At 40.9% G+C, this 19,126-nt stretch overlaps 2 protein-coding genes across 4 annotated transcripts in view; one reads left to right on the top strand and one right to left on the bottom strand.

The window, feature by feature from the left end:
* Positions 1-924: 924 nt before the first annotated feature.
* Fcf1 (FCF1 rRNA-processing protein) lies at positions 925-13,882 on the bottom strand. Of its 2 annotated transcripts, none has more exons than XM_059279754.1 (8): positions 13,591-13,876; positions 13,261-13,328; positions 11,888-11,959; positions 10,280-10,428; positions 5,536-5,608; positions 4,023-4,110; positions 1,818-1,912; positions 925-1,062 (listed from the first exon to the last, which is right to left on the bottom strand). In XM_059279754.1, exons 1-8 carry the CDS (start codon positions 13,591-13,593, stop codon positions 1,014-1,016), a joined length of 597 nt encoding a protein of 198 aa, XP_059135737.1. In that variant the 5' UTR covers positions 13,594-13,876; the 3' UTR covers positions 925-1,013. The 2 variants fall into 2 exon arrangements, with proteins under 2 accessions (XP_059135737.1, XP_059135738.1); XM_059279755.1 differs by lacking the exon at positions 925-1,062 and adding an exon at positions 3,064-3,175 and having other exon boundaries at positions 13,591-13,882.
* The window catches only part of Arel1 (apoptosis resistant E3 ubiquitin protein ligase 1), a 50,608-nt gene continuing 45,157 nt past the window's right edge, over positions 13,676-19,126 (top strand). For both annotated transcript variants that reach the window (XM_059279752.1, XM_059279751.1), the window contains exon 1: positions 13,676-13,857. The gene's annotated coding sequence lies outside the window, so the exon portion shown is untranslated. The remainder of the gene's footprint in view (positions 13,858-19,126) is intronic.

Below are 19,126 nucleotides of genomic sequence, written 5' to 3'. Positions count from 1 at the left end.
GATTATCACCATTAAAGAGGAACCTGATTCATTGAACAGAAGAATTCAAAAGATGTTCTGAGTGCAAGGCTCTACTCCTCAAGGGCTGTATCTTATACAAGTGAAAATTCACTTAAAAGGACCTCACTATATAGTCCAGGCCAGGGTTGAACCCAGAGATCCATCTGCATCTGCCTTTCAAGTGCTAAGATTAAAAGTATGTGCAACCACACCAGGCTTCTGTTTGATTTTTAAAACAAAACTTGTCCTCAACTTGCCTGGTACTTTGACCCAAACAGTATTGTTTTACTATATTTAAAGGTTTGCTAAGTGTGGTGGTTTGAATAAAAATGGCCCACATAAGTCTATACGGAGATGTGGCCTTGCTGGAGGAAGTGTGTCACTGGGGGTGGGCTTTGAGGTTTCAGATGCTCAAGGCAGGCCTAGAATGTCTCATTCTCTTCCTGCTGCCTGATGATCTGGATGAAGAACTCTCAGCTCCCTCTCCAGCACCAGGTCTGCCTGCATGTTGCCATGCTTTCTGCCATGATAATGGACTAAACCTCTGAAACTGTAAACCAGCTGAAATGAAATGTTTTCCTTTATAAGAGCTGCCGTAGGCATGGTGTCTCTTCACAGCAAAAGAACAATGACTAAGACACTAAGTAAATCAAATTATGTGAATACCCACTGGAGCATCTGACTTATAAAAAGACACAGTTTGGCTCAGCGGTTAAGAGCACCAACTGCTCTTCCAGAGGACAATTCAGTTCTCAGGCATGTTACAACTACCTGTAACTTCAGCTCCAGGGGATCTGAGGCCTCTGGCCCCAAAAGGTACCTGCACTAACACATACATACCCACATGCATACATACATACACACATAAAAAAATACAATTTTTTAAAAAGACGTAGCTATTTTTTAAATTGAGACAAAATGTCATTAAAAAAAAACATCAAAAAGTGTGTTTAATTAATTGACAACAGAGAAAGCTGGTCAAAGAAAGGCAAGCAAATTTTGTCGAGTAAGAATTAGAACCGAGGAGCTCCATAATCATCTGGCATCCGTTCAATGTTGTACCTGATCAGGAAGGAAAGTAGACACTGTTAAGAAAGGAGGTATGGTACAGAACCCATCGGAGTCCCCCCCATCCTTTACACTCAAACCTTATCAGTGGTAACTGCTTTAGAGGAACCCCACAATGAATGACTTATAATAGGGTCCAGGTGAGCTTAGGTCAGCCCATATTTTTATCAATATACTGTGCTCTCCCCAAATGGAAAAGCTGGGCATAGACATCTTTATAGGGCAGGCATGGGAACATCCAAGAAGGATAAAGAACTGTTTTGTTTATTAAAGCAAACATTTAGTTTCCCAGATGAGGTGTTAATCAAATATTCTCTCTCTCTGAGATGGCCTCAAATGCACTGAGTAGCAAGAATGATCTTGAATTTCTGGTCACTATTTCCCCAGTGTTGGGAATACAGGTATTCTACCATGCCCAGTTTTATCCATGCTGAAGATCAAGCTCCCTGCAAGAATCTCACAAAAATATTTCTACCTAAAAGGGATGAGCTTAACTTAAAGTAATGCTTTGTATAAAGCAATAATGTCCTTCTAATAATCTGATTGTACAAATTTGATGTTTGTTTCATTCCTAAATTCTATCTTTATCTTCTGCCCTTATTCATGCTATTTTGTCGCATTTCTTCAACTTGAAATGTAAACAAGCTAGTGTAATTTCTTTGAAATCCTCTATAACTTTATAACCTGCTCTCACTTTAATTGATGACCAACTACATGCCTCTAATCACTTTCCAATAGCAACTTCTCACCTATGGTTAGAAATGTACATGATAGGAACTCCAGGGATCTTTCGGATTCTTCGTTTGAGGTCCCGGTCAACTGTGGCCACAATGTAACACTTGTGCTGAAAGAGAAGCCCACTAATGTTTACACAGGACTCACAGAGTATATGCACACACAACCACTGAATAGTCCCTTCACAGTAACCAGCAGACCTACAAGATATTTATACAATAAAATATATAAGCTACCTGGCCTCAATGTGGTCTTATGAATCTTGAGGGGAAGAAAGAGGTGTTTCAGCTGCAAACTGCTTTCTGTCTCACACATGGGAGGGACTGCCACAGTTAAGATGGACAGTTCCTTAGTTTTGGGAAATCCCCCTGACTGACTCTACGTAAATGACGTATATGGAGGGCACAGATCTTCCTTCCTCTGCTCTTGTGGCTTAGGGGTACTCTGAAGTTCTTTAGTGGTAGAAGTAGGCAGGTCCTGGGTCAGGAGAAGGACCTCCAAGATTCAAAACCCCAGTTTAGCTTTAACATTAACTCTCCGCTGGAAGCTATTTTGTTATAGTTTACTTCGTATACAAATCTCCATTGAGTTCTCTAAAACTTTTACCACTGTGCTGGCAGTGTGATGTGGTTCCAGCTATGGATCGAGTTGCTAAAGGGCAGAGTGGTCGTTAAATGAAGATGGCCGGCCTTAGCAAGGGCCAAGCTCTTCCTCTCTTCATCCCTTCCTTTGCAAGGGCCTGGCTCTTTTCTTTCTTTTCTTTTCTTTTTTTCTCAGCACTGAGGTTGGAGATCAAATCCAGGGCCTGGCGCATACGAGGGAGCACTCTATACCAAGCCACAACTCCAACCTGAGAAAGGTTCTTTCTTATGTGAACAATCAATAGCAGATGTTCTGTGTTGTTTGATGAGCAGTTCAGAATGAAGGAATTCAAAAAGGTATTACTCCAGGGTATGTGAGAGATAGCACCCTGGGAGATTCTCAGACTTAACTAAGAAAACATTTCTGAGTTAGGTATGGTGGGGAGGAACATCATTCCTGCATGGGGTGGAAATGGAACCTTATTTAAGATTTACATGGTGGTAGAATGTGATATATTATTATACCTACATGAATTCACTTAAAACACATTATAGGGGATTTGTGGAATAAGACCCCCATCATTGTCCCAAATCACATACTAAGCTAATGCAGATGCTGGAATTGTTTTTGTTTTAAGACAGGATCTCACTGTGTAGTCCTGGGTGGCCTAGAACTCACTATGTAGATCAGGCTGGCCTTGAACCTTGAACGGAGATCAGTTTGCCTCTTCCTCCAATGGGCAAGGTGCTGAGATTTGAAACCAGACTCCTTCCCAAGCACATACTTCTCCCTTTATGGTTAGAGTACAATTTTTTTAATCTACTTTTTCAAGTAAATGGTATCTAAGCTGCTTATGAACTGCTAAATATATATATATATTTATGTTTTATATATATGAAGATATAATATATAAAACATAATATATATTTTATCCTTATATAAATATACAATATCTGATATTTATATAATATATATGTATATTAAGAAAAACCTACCCTAAATACCTTACTGAGCTTGAATGTTCAGAAGGTAATAATTTGTGCTCCCCCCTTTTTTTGGGGGGGTGTTTCTAACTGTATAGCTGGCTATGTAGACCAGGTTGGACTTAAACTTACAGAGGTCCACCTGTCTTTGCCTCTAAGTGCTGGGATTAAAGACAAGTGTTACCTCACCCAGCTAGTGTTTTTTTCCTCACACACACACAAAAACCCCTGATTTATTTGTGTGTGTGTAGTGTATGTGCATGCACCACATGTGTGCAGGTGTCTGCAGAGGCCAGAAGAGGGCATCAGAACTGGGATTACAGAAGGCTGGGAGCCACCTGATGTGAGTGTTGGTATCTGAATCTGGGTCCTCAGCAAGAGCAGCAAGTGCTCTTGACCACTAAAACACCACCTCTTCAGCTCCAGCTTGCCACTTTTTTCTTCTTTTTTATTGTGTTTTTTCAAGAAGTTTCTCTGTGTAACTTTGGCTATCCTGAAACTCACTCTGTAGACCAGACTGGCCTCAAAGTCACAGAGATCCACCTGCCTCGGCCTCCCAGGTGCTGGGATTAAAGGTGTGCACCACTACTGCCCAGTTTTTTTGTTTGTTTGTGTTTTAAGCACAAAATAAACATTTAAAAAGTGATGCTGTACCTGAGTGACTCTCTGGACCAAGCAGTCATCAGCATAGGTTCCTTTATGTGTGCATGGAAGTCGGTCAAATCGTGGATCCTTGGCGATCCTGCAGGATTATAAAGGTGGATTAAAGAAAATGTTCCAACCAGTAAAGCAAATATAACGTGATCTACGTGGGGATTATGAGGTGCCCTCTAGCCTCTGAAGGCTCTTTTTTCATTTTATGAGGAAGGGAATTTTGTTGTATGATATTTTGTTTCTGTTCTGACAAATAAAGCTTGCCTGGAAATCAGAGAAGACTTCTTACCTCTACAAAGCCTCAGACCAAATGGGGGGCCTGTCTTTACAAATCCTTAGACTGAATGGGGGCCAAATCCTGTCTCCATCCACCTCATATTCCTGTCTCTACCTCCCGAGTGCTGGGATTAAAGGTGTGAGCCACTCAAGTGCAGGGTCAAAGGCACGAGATCCCAGGTGCTGGGATTAAAGGTGTGTACCACTAACGCCCTGCTCTGTTTCTTTATTAGACTGGTTCAATATTATGTAGCCCAGGGTGGCCTTGAACTCCTGATCTTCCTGCTTTCTCCTCCCAAGAGTTGGAATTAAAGGTGTGTGCCACCTGTCTGGCCTCTATGGTTAACTAGTGGCTAGCTCCAGGCAAGCTTTATTTGTCAGAGCACTAGCAAAATCTCATACAACATCATTACAATCAGGAGCTGATCACGTTTGGGCTCATTTACTCAGCACCAAACTCTTGGGTGTTTGTATTTCCATTTTACAAAAGGCGAAAGAGTTCCAGATATTAATTTGCTCAAACCTACAGTTAAGGAAAGTCAGGACTAAAAGTCAAATCCATCTTAGGAAGTTGTCTTACACAAATATACTGTAAGACAGGCACAAGGATGGTCACTATGGCACAGCCCATCAACAATATAAAAGCTAAATACATTTTCCTTTGCCTGTCTGATTACAAAAAAGAGAGAACTGAATGTATGACTATGGGAGGATCTTTGCTAACCTGCTGAATTACGCAGGTTAGTGAACTGTATGTGTGGGTGTACGGGTGTAAGATCCAGGAAAAAAGACAGAGATGAGTTTTCCTGGAACTTTCTAGGTTTGGATTCTTGTATGAGAACAATCGTTGTGATGTGGAGAAGGAGTTGTAGGCAGTTGTGAGTGCCCAACATGGGTAGTAGGAACTGAGTTGAGGTCCTCTGGAAAAGCAGCAAGTGTTCTTAACTTGTTCTTAACTACTCAGCCATCTCTCCAGCCTTTTCTTTCTTTCTTTCTTTCTTTCTTTCTTTCTTTCTTTCTTTCTTTCTTTCTTTCTTTCTTTCTTTCTTTCCTTCCTTCCTTCCTTCCTTCCTTCCTTCCTTTCTTTCTTTCTTTCTTTCTTTCTTTCTTTCTTTCTCTCTCTCCCTCTTTCTTTTTCTTAAATTTAAACTAACTGGCCAGGAAATCTTTGATTAACAAAGAGATGAGGTGTTCTAAAATATCTCCAGTATGCCAAATCTAGACTACATCCTTCTACCTTAGTGCCACTCGATACTTCTGTCCCAATTTCTCAATTTCAGCCATCACACAATCAGTTATGCATGGGATACCTGCAAGGAACAAACAAAACACAGCATAAGAAAATTCGTAACAGAATTTGTAAAGATATCCTCTGAATTATATTTAATTCACTCTGTAAAAATCCTGCAGACTTTTACAATGACAGCAGACTAAGTCCACTGAAATGACCAATAAGAACTAAAAGAGTTGGGTATGGTGGCAAAGGCTTGTAATCCTGGCTACTCCAGATGCTGATGCAGGAGGATTAAAAGTCCAAGGCCTTCATGAACTAGAAGGAGCTCAAGGCCATCTTGGGCAATTTGGTGAGGCCCTGTCTCAAAACGAAAAGTCAAAGTGGGCTGGGGACATAGCTCAGCGATATAGTGCTTGCCTAACATTCAGGAGGTCCTGGGTTCAAGCTTCAACACACGGGGTTGGAGTGGAAGGTGAGAGTAATGTATAGCTGTAATCTGAGCATTTGGGAGGTAGGGGCAGAAGGATTAGTAGTTCAACGTCATCCTTAGCTACACAATGAATTCTAGGCCAGCATGGACTATATGAGATCTTGTCTCCCGAAACAAACTCCTCCCCAAAAGACAAACAGAAATATCTGTTTAAACAAAAGAATACCTTGTAGCTTAAAAGGATGAGGCCCATCTACATATACAAACAAGGCAAAGTGCTCAAGGTATATTATTGAATATACCAGAACAGGTAACTAAAATGTGATCTTTACACACAGTACACATGATCAGAAATAAAACAGTGATATGTGCTCTGAGTGGCCCTTGAAAACATCATGCTGAATCAAAGAAAACCAAGTAAGAGGTTCTATTTTTTTTTTCTTTCCTTTTTTTTTCCAGAGCTAAGGACCGAACCCAGGGCCTTAAGCGCTCTACCACTGAGCTAAATCCCCAACCCCACAAGGTTCTATTTTTATGAACTGTCCAAAATAGGCAAATCTATAGAGACAGAACTAGAGTAATGTCACTTAGGAGTAGGAAAATGAGAGGCACTCCCATTGTGGGGTGTAATAGCTGAAGATACTCAATTTCTTCTTGGGGCACACTTCCCTACTCCATTGCAGGCCCTTATGCTTCAACTGTTACATGGCTGTGAAATTAAGTCTTCTTTAAGCACGTACTGCCTTCTGGTTCCATAACCATCTAATTTCATTGACCTAGTGTCTCCATTCTCTTCTCATTTAAATTTACTTTTAGTTTTTCCCCCTTGTCTTTCAAAAGCATTACTATATATTTAAATTTTAAATTACAATCGTTTATTTATTGGGGAGAGGGTTGGGATCATGTGCTGTAGTGCATATGTGAAGGTCACAAGACAACTTGTAGGAATTTTTCTCTCCTTCCAAAACGGGGGCTCCTGGGCTCAAACTCAGGAGGCTTGGTGGGAAGTGTCTTTACCTGATGAGCCATCTTGCTGGCCCCAATAGACTTGTTTTTTAAATATCTTTTAACAAATATTTATTTAATGTATATGAATATTTTGCCTGTATATATGTGCAATCATGTCATGTGTGGTGCCTTTGGAGGTCAGATGAGGGCATCGGAACCTCTGGAATCGGAGTTACAGATGGTTGTAAGCTATCATGTGGGTGTTGAGAATTGAACCTGGGTCCTCTGCAAGACTAAAAAGTGCTCTTAACTGCTGAGCCAACTCTCCAGCACAACCTGCCACCCCCAGCAAAACCATTTTTGCTGAACAGCCCATCTCATACTAGACTTAAAATGTCTACCAAGCATATTGAAAATAGGTGTGTCATCACACCTATTTGCTTATTTATTTATTTCTAAAGCACATGCAGAGAGGATTTAGTATAGTTCTCAGGAGACCTAGGATTTTTTTGGTCTGTGGTGGGGCAGAGCTGGAGAGCAAATCCAGGCCTCACACACACCATGCAGATGTTCCATTAGCTGTATTTTCAGGTCCCGCTCTGGCCACCCCTTCTGGCCTGAGGTTTTGCTTTTGTTTTTTTGGTGTGTGTGGTACTGGGTATTGGACTTAGGGCATCACACGTGCTGGACCAACACCTGACTACTGAGCTATATTCCCGGTCTGGATTTTATAAAATGTAAATAAGGGGGGCTGGAGAGATGGCTCAGAGGTTAAGAGCACTGCCTGTTCTTCCAGAGGTCCTGAGTTCAATTCCCAGCAACCACATGGTGGCTCACAACCATCTATAATGTGATCTGGTGCCCTCTTCTGGCGTGCAGGCATGCATGCAGATAGAACACTATATACATAAATAAATAAATCTTAAAAAAAAAAAAAAAAAAAAAAAAAAAAAAAAAAAGATAAAATGTAAATAAGGACTAGCTTCAGTTAAAGTCACCAGTCACATTAACCACTAGGAGGGGTCAGGACGCCCTCTGAAACCAGTCATTGGCTCTGCTCTAGGTGTGAGCGTCTCAGTATCTTCCTCCAGTATAGGGATGTTCTGTGGACACTGACAACTCTGCTGTGTACTGTCCTTACTCATCAGTTGTCTTAGCGTGAGCTCCTGGGTAACTCACTACAGTTCCATGTTGGCACTGGCTGCTTCACCTGCTCCACATTAGAGACAGTGTCTTTTCTTAAGCCTGTAACTAAACTCTACAAGCTTCAGTCTTCTTCGTTTTTTTTTTCAAGACAGGGTTTCTATGTGTAGCCCTCACTGTCCTGGAACTCACTCTGTAGACCAGGCTGGCTTGAACTCACAGAGATCTTCCTGCCTCTGTCTCCCGAGTGCTGGGACTAAAGGCATGCGCCACCACCCCACCTGGATCAATCTTTTTTTTTTCTTCCCCTGTAGCTTTCTCGCCTCTCTTCACATTCACAGAACTGGAGTTAGGACCTTGCTCTCTATTAGACTCTGGTTTAAGGGAATATTTAGCAGCTTTGATTTTATTTTCTGTCCAGATCACTAAAACTTATCCCCAGCAGCAATAATGATATCTTGCTGAATTAATCATTCATATGTTCACTGATGTGATACTTTCAATTTTCTTCCAGATTTTTAAAAATTTTTTCGTTGACCTTGAACCTGCTTTCCCTGTTTCCTGAATACTGGGAATATAGGTGTATGACATCATTCCTGGCTTTCTTCTCAGCTTATCACACCTCCCTAAGCATAATCATTTATAGTTCTTCAGCTCACTTTATGTCTCCTGACTTCCAGAGGAAAGTGTCTGATACTCCTGCCCACTTGAACATTTCTGTGAGCTCGAGGCCAGCCTGGTCTACAAAGCGAGATCCAGGACAGGCACCAAAACTACCCAGAGAAACCCTGTCTCGAAAAACCAAAGCCGGGTGGTGGTGGTGGTGGTGGTGCATGCCTTTAATCCCAGCACTCAGGAGGCAGAGTCAGGCATATCTCTGTGAGTTCAAGGCCAGCCTGGTCTACAAAGCGAGTTCCAGGAAAGGCACAAAGCTTCACAGAGAAACCCTGTCTTGAAAAACAAAAACAAAAAACATGTAATGACATTTAAAGCCGGGCAGTGGTGGCACACACCTTTAATCCCAGCACTCAGGAGGCAGAGGCAGGCGGATCTTTGTGAGTTCGAGGCCAGCCTGGTCTACAGAGCGAGATCCAGGAAAGGCGCAAAGCTACACAGAGAAACCCTGTCTCCAAAAACAAAACAAAACAAAACAAAACAAAACAAAACAAAACAAAACAAAAAAAAGAATGTAGTACACCTGTGATGCTTAATAAGACAAATCACAGTAATGTATGCCTATATTATCTTTTTAAAAGGAGGTGCAAAATTTCCCTTTGATGCCAGCAATGTATTCTATATGGCAAAGTACCAGTATGGCCCTTTAACAGAGCAAAGAAACCCTATAAATAGAAACCTATTAATCACAAAATACAACAGATCTTGGTTTTTTGTTGTTGTTTGTTTTTTTGTTTTTCAAGACATGGTTTCTCTGTGTAGCTTTGGCTGTCTTGGAACTCACTCTGTAGACCAGTCTGGCCTCAAATTCACAGAGATAAGCCTGCCTCTGCCTCCCAAGTGCTGGGATTAAAGGTGGGCGCCACCACCAGGCTTTTTAAAAAATGTTGTTTTGTGGTGCTGGGGACTCGGGGCTTCCCAAATGCTAGGAAGTGCTCCACTGAACCACTGAGCTACCTCCCTGACCCAAAAAAGTAACAGACCTAAAACTATTAGGGAGCTGTACTCTTGGATATAGTTTAAGTTTTCTTTTTCCTGCTCAGGGTTACAAGTAGGAAGGGCTACCCAAATAAACAAGGGGACTCTGTAACAGGTAAACTGTACACTGAGGTATAAACTACCTCAGACCTTTCGAAGTACAAATGAATTCTAACTGATAAATGTGTCCATTATCTGACTTCTGGCTCTGTGACCATAAATGGAAAAATGTTTTATTTAGCTTTCTAGTGGAGTGGAATGGAGAATGTATCCTGCTTAATATAAATTTATATACCAAAAAATAGACTTTCGTTTGTTCAGAATTTTAAAATCTAGATTCAAAATTGATGTCTCTAATAACAGTCAAAGCACTGTTTTCTGAATTGTGATAATTTGATTATTCCTAGTCAAGTATGCATTAGATCTCAATTTACTGAAAACTGCCATTTCTGGGTTTACTGAAAATAAAATGGCCAGTGGTTCATTTAATGAGATCCTCACTTCCATGTATTTGAATAGAGACAATTACTCTGTATGGCATTTGGCACAGGAACATAAAAGTATGATACTCACACTTGGCGTACAGACAGTCCATCATTGACTGCACTAAGTCTAGTTTGGCTTTAATGGAAAAGTTGATGAAGTTGGTATCAACGAGGATGTGGTAAGGTGGACCTAGTTGTGTATTATACTGGAAGAATAAGCAGGAAGGATGCTGGGGGCTGGAAGGAGAAAGAAAATAAGATCACAAACTAAAGTCTGTATCAGTAAGTTTGATGTTAATGAAACCAGAAATGAAGCATCTGCTGGGGAGTTCATCACAGGCAACTGTCCTTTCCCCTCGTTCACTGCAAGCAGTAGTCAGCAAAGGAGCCGAAGTGGCTCAGCAATTAAAATGAGGTTCTACTGCTCTTGCAGAGGACCTGGATTCAGTTCTTAGCATCGACATTGGATGTTCCTAACTGCCTGTGATTCCAGCTTCAGGAGATCCTCTGCCTCTAGCTTTCACAGACTCATGTGCACATGCCCACACACATGCACATACTTAAAAAAAAAAAAGTTAACAGCATGTTAACCTCCGGTCCACTATAAAGCTGTGACACAACTTTAAAAACACAATTACCCCAAACCTAGTTCTTCCTTGATCAGGAGGACAGTCACAGGGCACAAAGAGGCAGAATGTAATCATCAGGATTGGAACCAATGCCACAGCAAGTCTGTCATTCTCAAAATTCTCAAACGGGTGTATGAAATATAAACGATTATCTATCATAGGATTACATATGATAGCAGAGCCCGTTACTCATCTAAAAATCCATGATGTTCAAACATTAGTATGTGAACCAGTATCTACCTGTGACAGTACAGCCTCTGTGAACCCAGAGCAAAATAGGGAAAATGTGGTGAAGTTAAATATACTTATTTTAAAGGAATGACCTTCATCCACAATACACTAAACTTAACCAATATTGGGTACTATAGTCTCTCTCTTATGAAATTTTGGTGTGGCAATTATTTATTTTAAAAGATTTTTTTGAAGCCGGGTGGTGGTGGTGGTGGTGGTGGTGGTGATGGTGGTGGTACACACCTTTAATCCCAGCACTTGGGAGGCAGAGGCAGGCTGATCTCTGTGAGTTTGAGGCCAGCCTGGTCTACAGAGCGAGTTCCAGGACAGGCTCCAAAGCTACAAAGAGAAACCCTGTCTCAGAAAAACAAACAAAAAGAAATTTGAAAGGAAAAAAATTTTATTCCCAGTGCCTTAGGGGAAAATTTACTGCTCCGTGGGATTCAAAAACCTTCAGGGGCTGGAGAGATGGCTCAGAGGATAAGAGCACTGATTGCTCTTCCAGAGGTCCTGAGTTCAATTCCCAGCAACCACATGGTAGCTCACAACCATCTGTAATGAGATCTGGTGCACTCTTCTGGCCTGCAGTCATACATGCTGTATATATAATAAATAAATAAATCTTAACAAAAACAAACAAAAAAAAACCCTTCAAAGCATCAACATCAGTATATGCTCATTAATACCACTTTCATTTGTGCATGTGCCGAACTTACTAGGAAATAACTAACTTAATAGCAAATAAGTCAGCTCGTGGAAAGCCTGAATTCTTAACAGGGCCAATGGTTTAGGATCTCTTAGTTTTAACGGAAAACTTGAAGTTTTTTAATACTCACACTTCTCTTTCCTTCAGCGCACTGGGATCTTTCTTTTCTTTCTTTTTAGGCTTTAATCTATCCTTTTCTTTACTGCAAAAAAAGTAAATTCAGAGAAGAGGAAAAATGATATAGTTAAAATTTCATTTGGAAGCTGAAAATTTCGACTTGTTGGAGATGTCACTCAGTTGTAGAGCACTAGACCAGTGTGTATCAAGCTCTAGGTCCAACCCCATCACCTCAAGTTCCATTCTAATATCTTTTCTTCCTTTTATTTTTTTAAGGCACCAAAGCAATCCAGTTTTGTGACTTTGTGATGTTAATATTAACATACACTTTGACAGCAAGGAACTACAGTAGGAAGGAGCCTGAAAATATCAAAATTAATCAGACCAATAAACTCAAAAAATTGTTAATGATTAAATTCTAATTATACTGTTAACTTTTTTCTTAGTCAATATTTCTCTTACCAGTGATTAAAATCTAATTCCAAGAGAGTAATGGGGGTTTGTTTACTATGATCAAAAGACATTCTATACCTGTTTGAAAACATCATTATAAAACTTATTATGTGTAATTAACATACGCTAATAAAAATCCACTTTTAAGAGCCTGTGAAGAAGTTGGTATTAATCTTCTGAGTACTTCTGAATATCCCAAGCAAACATGGTAGCCTTCCCAGCACCATGAAGGCAGAGGCAGACAGGATTCTATGAGTTTGAGTCTAGTTTATGCAGCCAATTCCAGGCCAGCCAAGGCTACATCGTGACACCCTGTCTCAATGAGCAACATAAAACCAAACCAAACCAAAAAAGACTCAGATCACCAATATAGGGAAAAAGTTGCCCCACATTCTTTATAAAGGCCTAGGACATTACACACATATAAAATTGAACCCTTAACCACAAAGAAATCATCAGTGGGACATCATTCTTTAAAGATATACAATAAAAATCCACATCAGAAGCTGAAAATAATTCTGAAGGCTTTAATGACCATTCTCTTGTTCTGAGACTCTTCAACACAACAAAGGCCAGTCTTTACTGATGCAGGGAAACTGGTTGGTTCTTCTTTATAATGGGAAACATCATTCTAGTTTCTTCTTCTAACGTTTTGAATCCTTATTATTTATAAAATGGAACTATCTTGGAGTTTTCCCATCCTTTCTTTTAAACTTGGGTGTCAGGAATTGGAAACTGAAGACAAGCATGGTGTGGCCTTACCGGCTTTTCAACAATGACACCATCCTCTCCACCCCCCAGAATGAGTGACTATAATTCCATGCAATATAGATCTAAGACATAATAAGCAAAACAAAAACAACAAATTTGACTACTTAGCCCGTCGTGGTATCTCTGATCAGTTTAAGAAACCAGTTGATTCTGTACACTCACAGTCTCTCATCTCTGAGACTAAGCATTCGCTTCATAGTCGCGTATTTCCTTGTTTTCTTCTGCTTCCCCTTGAAACGGAAATTTTCGAGTTAAAAAGAGTTGGAAACATAGTGCATCCTTCAAAGTTCCCTTCTCCTGTTTTTCTTTCCGATTCTCTTTTCTGCAAACACCACCTAGCTCTCTCCCCACAATTTAGATTCCTTCGAGCTAAGACCAGAATGGAAAAAAAAAAAACCACAAGGGAAGCTCCAAGGCTATATTTGGCCAAGCGCTGAGCTCCCATACGCCCGCAAAGAGCTCTGACAAAGTTCCTTCTCCCACTCTCCTCACCATGTTCACGCCGCACGCCTGTTTCTTCCGGAATCACTCACAGCGCGACACTTTTACGTCATCAATACACTGCTTCCGGCAGAGGCCAACCCGGAGGCGGAAGCCACTTTGGGAAACGGAAAACCTCCGAACCGGCTCTTAGCGCCGGTTGAGATCGAGACTGGGGACTTCTGAGGGGCGGGTGGAGGGCAGGTTTTGTGCTGGACGCGGCCCCTGCCTCCCCGGACTGCACAGCTAAGACTTGGCCACGCTGCAGCCGCAGTTCGGGTAACGTTTCCCTTCACGCCCCAGCCACAGGTAGAACCTAGCCCACCCGCAGGCACCAGAGTTCCAGAAGCAGAGCGAGAGAGGGGACGAGGACAGCGGGGTCGGAATCCTGGGCTGCCCCGAAGTTTGCAGATACACTTTGTTTGTCCTCCGGCGCACCAGGGCTCTGTAGTTCAGCCTGGAGCCTCTGGTTATTGCTGGCTTTTCCTTCGCGGCATAGTACTTCATGAGACTGGGTGGACGATTCTTTCGGAAAGAGAGGGATGTAACAGCGCTTGAGGACCCCCCACTCCCCATCGTGTGTGTGTGTGTGTGTGTGTGTGTGTGTGTGTGTGTGTGTGTGTGTGTGTAAGCACGAGCGTGCAGGTGCACTCAGAGCAGAAGTCAGAAGAAGCTAAAGTTGTCTTTATCTTGCTTTCCGCTTTTTCTTTTTAAGACTGTCTCACCGAACCTGAAACACCCCCACCACCCCCCCTCTGCTCTGTTGCTAGCTTGCCTGGCCAGAAAGCCCCAGAGATACTTCCGTTTCTGCCTCCCAGCACGGGGGTGACAGAAACGGGGTGACTTGCCTCTGAGCCTGGCTTGCTTTCTACCCAGGTCCTGGGCACCCAAACTCAGGTCTTGCTTGGTCAGCAAGCACTTACTCACTAAGCCAACTACCCCAGTCCTGGCGGCCTTCTGTGGATGATTGCAGGAAAACGGGTGCACAAGCTTGTATGTGCATCTCCTTACCACGCCTCGAATATGGTGGGGGAACCATTGATACTTGTTATGAAGCCTGGCATGCCGTTCTTAACTGGACAGGGAGGAATTGTGAGAACGAGAAAGATAACTTCTGGGATGTTTGTTTTTGTTGTCTGGTTTTTGCTTTTAGAACCTGCTGTGTATTCTAGTTATTCTTAACTATTTAGAGAGATTTCTTTTTACCCCTTGAACATCTGTGGAAAGCCAGGGTCAGTTTTCCTGAAAATGGATGTGTGTATGCATGTACACACACTTTGACTTGCAGCTTGTGAGACTTCTAGACTATGTAAACTTCATTTACTTGGCACTTGGACGTTCACAGTACCTGAAATGCCTTTGTTTTATTGATGTTGAAGCTATATAGGGTCTTGAAGCTCAGTGGTCTGTTTGGTTCTAAAGCTTGTGTTTTCCTTAGTGTATGATGCTGACCTAGTGTTACTGGCTTAAAAAGATGTTCACGTTAACACTGCAAACAGTGCATTGGTTATTGATCTTCAGAGTTTGACTGGCTGCAGTTTAAACCCTCTTTCATGTTGCTTACTTGCAGTGTATTACTTTGGGCCATCAGTTGGTGCCTCTGTTTCTTCATCTGTAAAGCTGAGATAATCATCATAGTACCTGTATTACAGGGCTGTCATCAGGACTTGTGTTTTCATACTCATAACCAGGAAGTCCCTAGAAAGCTTACCATTAAGGTAACTCTTTTAGCTGGGTAGTGGTGCTGGCCTTTGATCACAGCACTCGGGAGGCAGAGGCAGGAGGATCTCTGTGAGTTCAAGGCCAGCCTGGTCTGCAGAGTGAATTCCAGGAAAGCCAGGACTGTTTACACAGAGAAACCCTGTCTCAAAAGACAAAACAAAACAAGAGCAACAGAAAAAGAAAAAACAACTTAAGTGTTTTCAGTCATTTCATGTTGTGTTTTTCCAACTTGAATGATACGTCATTTGAATGTTAATGTATTTTTACTGTTTTGAAGTGAGCATATTGGTAAACTTCAGAAAACTTACTAAATGTTCAGGTCTCTGTAACAGGTCATTTTGAGTTGATTTGGATATAGAATTGGTGTCCTTCCTTCTGTTTTTTTGGGCACATACCAAGTTCAGATCTTTTTGTAGTTCACATATCTGTGGGTTGCAAATTTTTGGTATTGAAATAGTTTTATTATTGACACATCTTTAGAGATTGTCTGTACCTCCTGCTTTACTCCCATGAAATTCCTAATCTTTTCAGAACAGTTTGTCTCTGCCTAGCTATCATTCATGGGTAGAATTAGAAAGAGCCACATTTTTTTCTTAATTGAAACATATTAGCGATTAGGCATTTAGCCTTTTAAGTAAACATGGTCAGTTTTTGGTTTTTTGAGACAAGGTTTCTCTGTGTAGTTTTGCGCCTTTCCTGGAACTCACTTTGTAGACCAGGCTGGCCTCGAACTCACAGAGATCCGCCTGGCTCTGCCTCCCGAGTGCTGGGATTAAAGGCATGCGCCACCACTGCCCGGCATCATGGTCAGTTTTTTAAAGACCTTTGGAGATTCATTAGAAGTGTATGTGTGTGTGTGCCCGTGTGTGCGAATGCCCCTGTGTGCTTGATTGAGAGCACTTGAAGAGAAAATTGCAGCTAGTTAAATTGTAATTTGCATTTAAATGCAGGCACTGACAGAAAAATCCTTTCCTCTAAGTTTGAAATCCATGAACTGTTTTTTTTTTTTTCTTCCTTATTTCATTTTAAAGCGGTTTGCAGGTTCTGTTCTGAGAACTTTCTGATCCCTTGATTGTTAATACTTGATAGGGAGCTGAATTAGTGTAGGTACACTGTGGGGGCTGAGGACAGAGTTAGAAAGTGTTTCTGCTGCATTGTAATTTTGTCATGATGAGATTCCTAAGCCTGCGATTAAAGTACTCAGCTATTATACAGCACTCTTTGATAGGGATGGAAGTGTCGTGGTTTTGACTGTGTTGGGTAGGAGTAGAAAGTAATCACTTTTGACTCCACACTTATGAGGAACGGGATTATTTTAGTCCTCCTCAGTGGTTCAAAGGGCCGTTGTGTATTTTCTGCATTACTGAAGAGAGTCTCTGAAGCCATCGATTGAGTCCACAGTTTGAATACTTAATTGGACTTGGACTACTCACTCATTGGTCTAAATACATTTTAAATACAGTTATGACTAGTTGAAGAGCCCCTAGAGAATGCCATATATTTCAAATTAATTTAGAGATATTATTTGTAGTTTCAAACTACAGTTTTACACTTATCTTTATGGTTCATATGTTGTTCCCCCAACAAGCATTTGTTGCTCCTAATTACTTTTTAATTTAACTTGATTACCTTTAAATGAGGTAGCAGGGCTGGAGAGATGACTTGGGTTTGATTGATGACCCGAATTTGATTCCCAGTATCCACATCTGACAGCTCATAACTGCCTGAACTTTAGCTCCAGGGGGTTTGACAACTTCTTCTGGCCTTCATGAGCTCTCAAGAGCATTCACACACACACACACACACACACACAGAGAGAACACATACACATAAAATAAAATTAAAAATAAATAATCCTTTAAGTGTGGTAATATAGGATACAGCATATTTATTTACAAGGCATTTACTGAGAGTCCATTCTGTCCTGGACAATATGCTGGTTACTCTATAAACACTCAGGCTCTCTTAAGAGTGACTTTTAAATAGTTAAATATTGTGGAGTATGGTCAACTAGAGGTATATAAGTTCAAATAATTTGGAGAAATTACTGCACCTGTTCATCTTTCTAGAAGGGTCCTGGTTAGAGTATTTTGTAATACTTATTTACTATAATCAACATATCCTATAACAGTTTAGATTTTATGACCTTAGTGAGTTCTAGTACTTTTTTTTCTTTCTTTTCCTTTTTTTTTTTTTTTTTTTTGAGACAAGGTCTGGTGTATCACAAGCTGGCCTTGAACTTGGTGTGCAGCTGAGGATAACCTAGAACTTTGTTTTGAGACAGGGTCTCTCTACACAGCCCTGGCTGGCCTGGAACCCAGTAGATCTGCTTGCCCCTGCCTCCAGTGTGCTGTGATTAAAGTGTGCTCTACCATGCCTCGCCACCTAGAATTTCTTGGTCCTCCTACTTCAACCTCCTCAGTGCTGGGATTACAGGTGTGCACCACCATACCCAGTCCATGCATTGCTGAGGATCAAACCTCATGCTAGGCAAGCGACTCTACCAACTGAGCTACAACTGGAACCCTCATTTAACCCTTTTAAATGTCTCTAGCCATTGATTATCTTAGGGTTAAATTTAAGTTATTGTTCTTGGGTGACGTTTTCTTTGAAAGGTTATTGAATATTTACCCTTCATTTTTTATAATGATGTTTCCAAACTTTTGAGGTGGTTTACATATTGTTCTGCATTGTGTACATGTATGTGTCTGTGTTCGTATGTGTGTATGCTTACAGCTAATGCATTTGTTTTAGTACAGTTTGCCTGTTATTATTGAAATGCTGATATTAATTGCATTTTGTGTTCATTGTACTTTCTGGCCAGAGATCAGATAATTGTAATTTAATAATAAGCAACATCATTTTATGTAATGTGGTAATAGTATTAACTAGTTCTTAATAGTTAATACAGATGCCTCAGTTTTCTCCAGAGTTCTAGCCCATGTTATTTTAGCCCTCATCCACTTTGGGAAGTTCAAATGCAAGCATAGCCTCTGGTGTAAATGGTAAAGCTATTTGGAAGAGAAAGCAGCTGAGACCTCCCAAGGGTGAAGCAGTTTTTCACATTTTGGTCAAGAAGGCAATGCAGATGGGCAAATAGTATGTTGAAAGGAGTAGAAAAAATGTTAATTGAGTGTTTTAACCTTACACTGCTTAAGGTAGGGCAGTGGTTAGGAAAGCAGCATCAGACTTGTAAGGGACAGTGAGGATATAAAATTAGCCAACTATATTTAAGTTAAAAAATGGAGTAACCATTTTAAATTCATAGAAAAGTTTAAAAGAAATACAGAGTGTTCATATCTGCTTCTCATCTAGCTTTTTCTAATGTGAACTTCTTACATAACCATGGTACATCTGTTGCAGCTAAGAATTTAACACTGGTAGAATATTATCTACTAAACTACAGACTTGTGAATATCATAGAAATTTCAACTCACCTTCTTTTTCTATGCAGAATCCAACCCAGAATTCCAGATTGTAGTTAAACTGTGTAATTCAAAACAAAACCAAACAAAACAGGGTCTCATTATGTAGCCCTTGTTGGCCTGGAGCTTGCTATCTGTAGCTTCAAAAATGGTCATGAGTTTTGGGTTGAATGTGTAATTATTAAGCTTCTCTTTCATATTAAGTTGAGAGTGATGGCAAATGGCTGTCATCCCTGAATTTGGAAGATGGGGGGGGGGGGAGATTTAAGGTCATCCTTAGCTACATAATGCACTTAAGGCTAACCTGGGCTACATGAAACCCTGCCCCCTCAAATAAAATAAAACCAACTAACCAAAAAAAAAAAGCAGTAAAAAGACTGTTCTTCTTTTCAGTTGTATTA

Source organism: Peromyscus eremicus, chromosome 14 (assembly GCF_949786415.1).
Source record: "Peromyscus eremicus chromosome 14, PerEre_H2_v1, whole genome shotgun sequence".
Taxonomy (NCBI): Eukaryota; Metazoa; Chordata; class Mammalia; order Rodentia; family Cricetidae; genus Peromyscus; species Peromyscus eremicus.
This window is presented reverse-complemented; position numbering and strand designations above follow the sequence as displayed.

What these genes read in the sequence shown, in the direction of transcription:
- Fcf1 (XM_059279754.1), bottom strand. An exon ending in AAGTATCGAGTGGCACTAAG is followed by an intron (nt 4,111 to 5,535) that starts GTAGAAGGATGT and finishes ATAATCCTGCAG; the next exon opens with GATCGCCAAGGATCCACGAT. An exon ending in ATGTACATTTCTAACCATAG is followed by an intron (nt 1,063 to 1,817) that starts GTGAGAAGTTGC and finishes CTTCCTGATCAG; the next exon opens with GTACAACATTGAACGGATGC.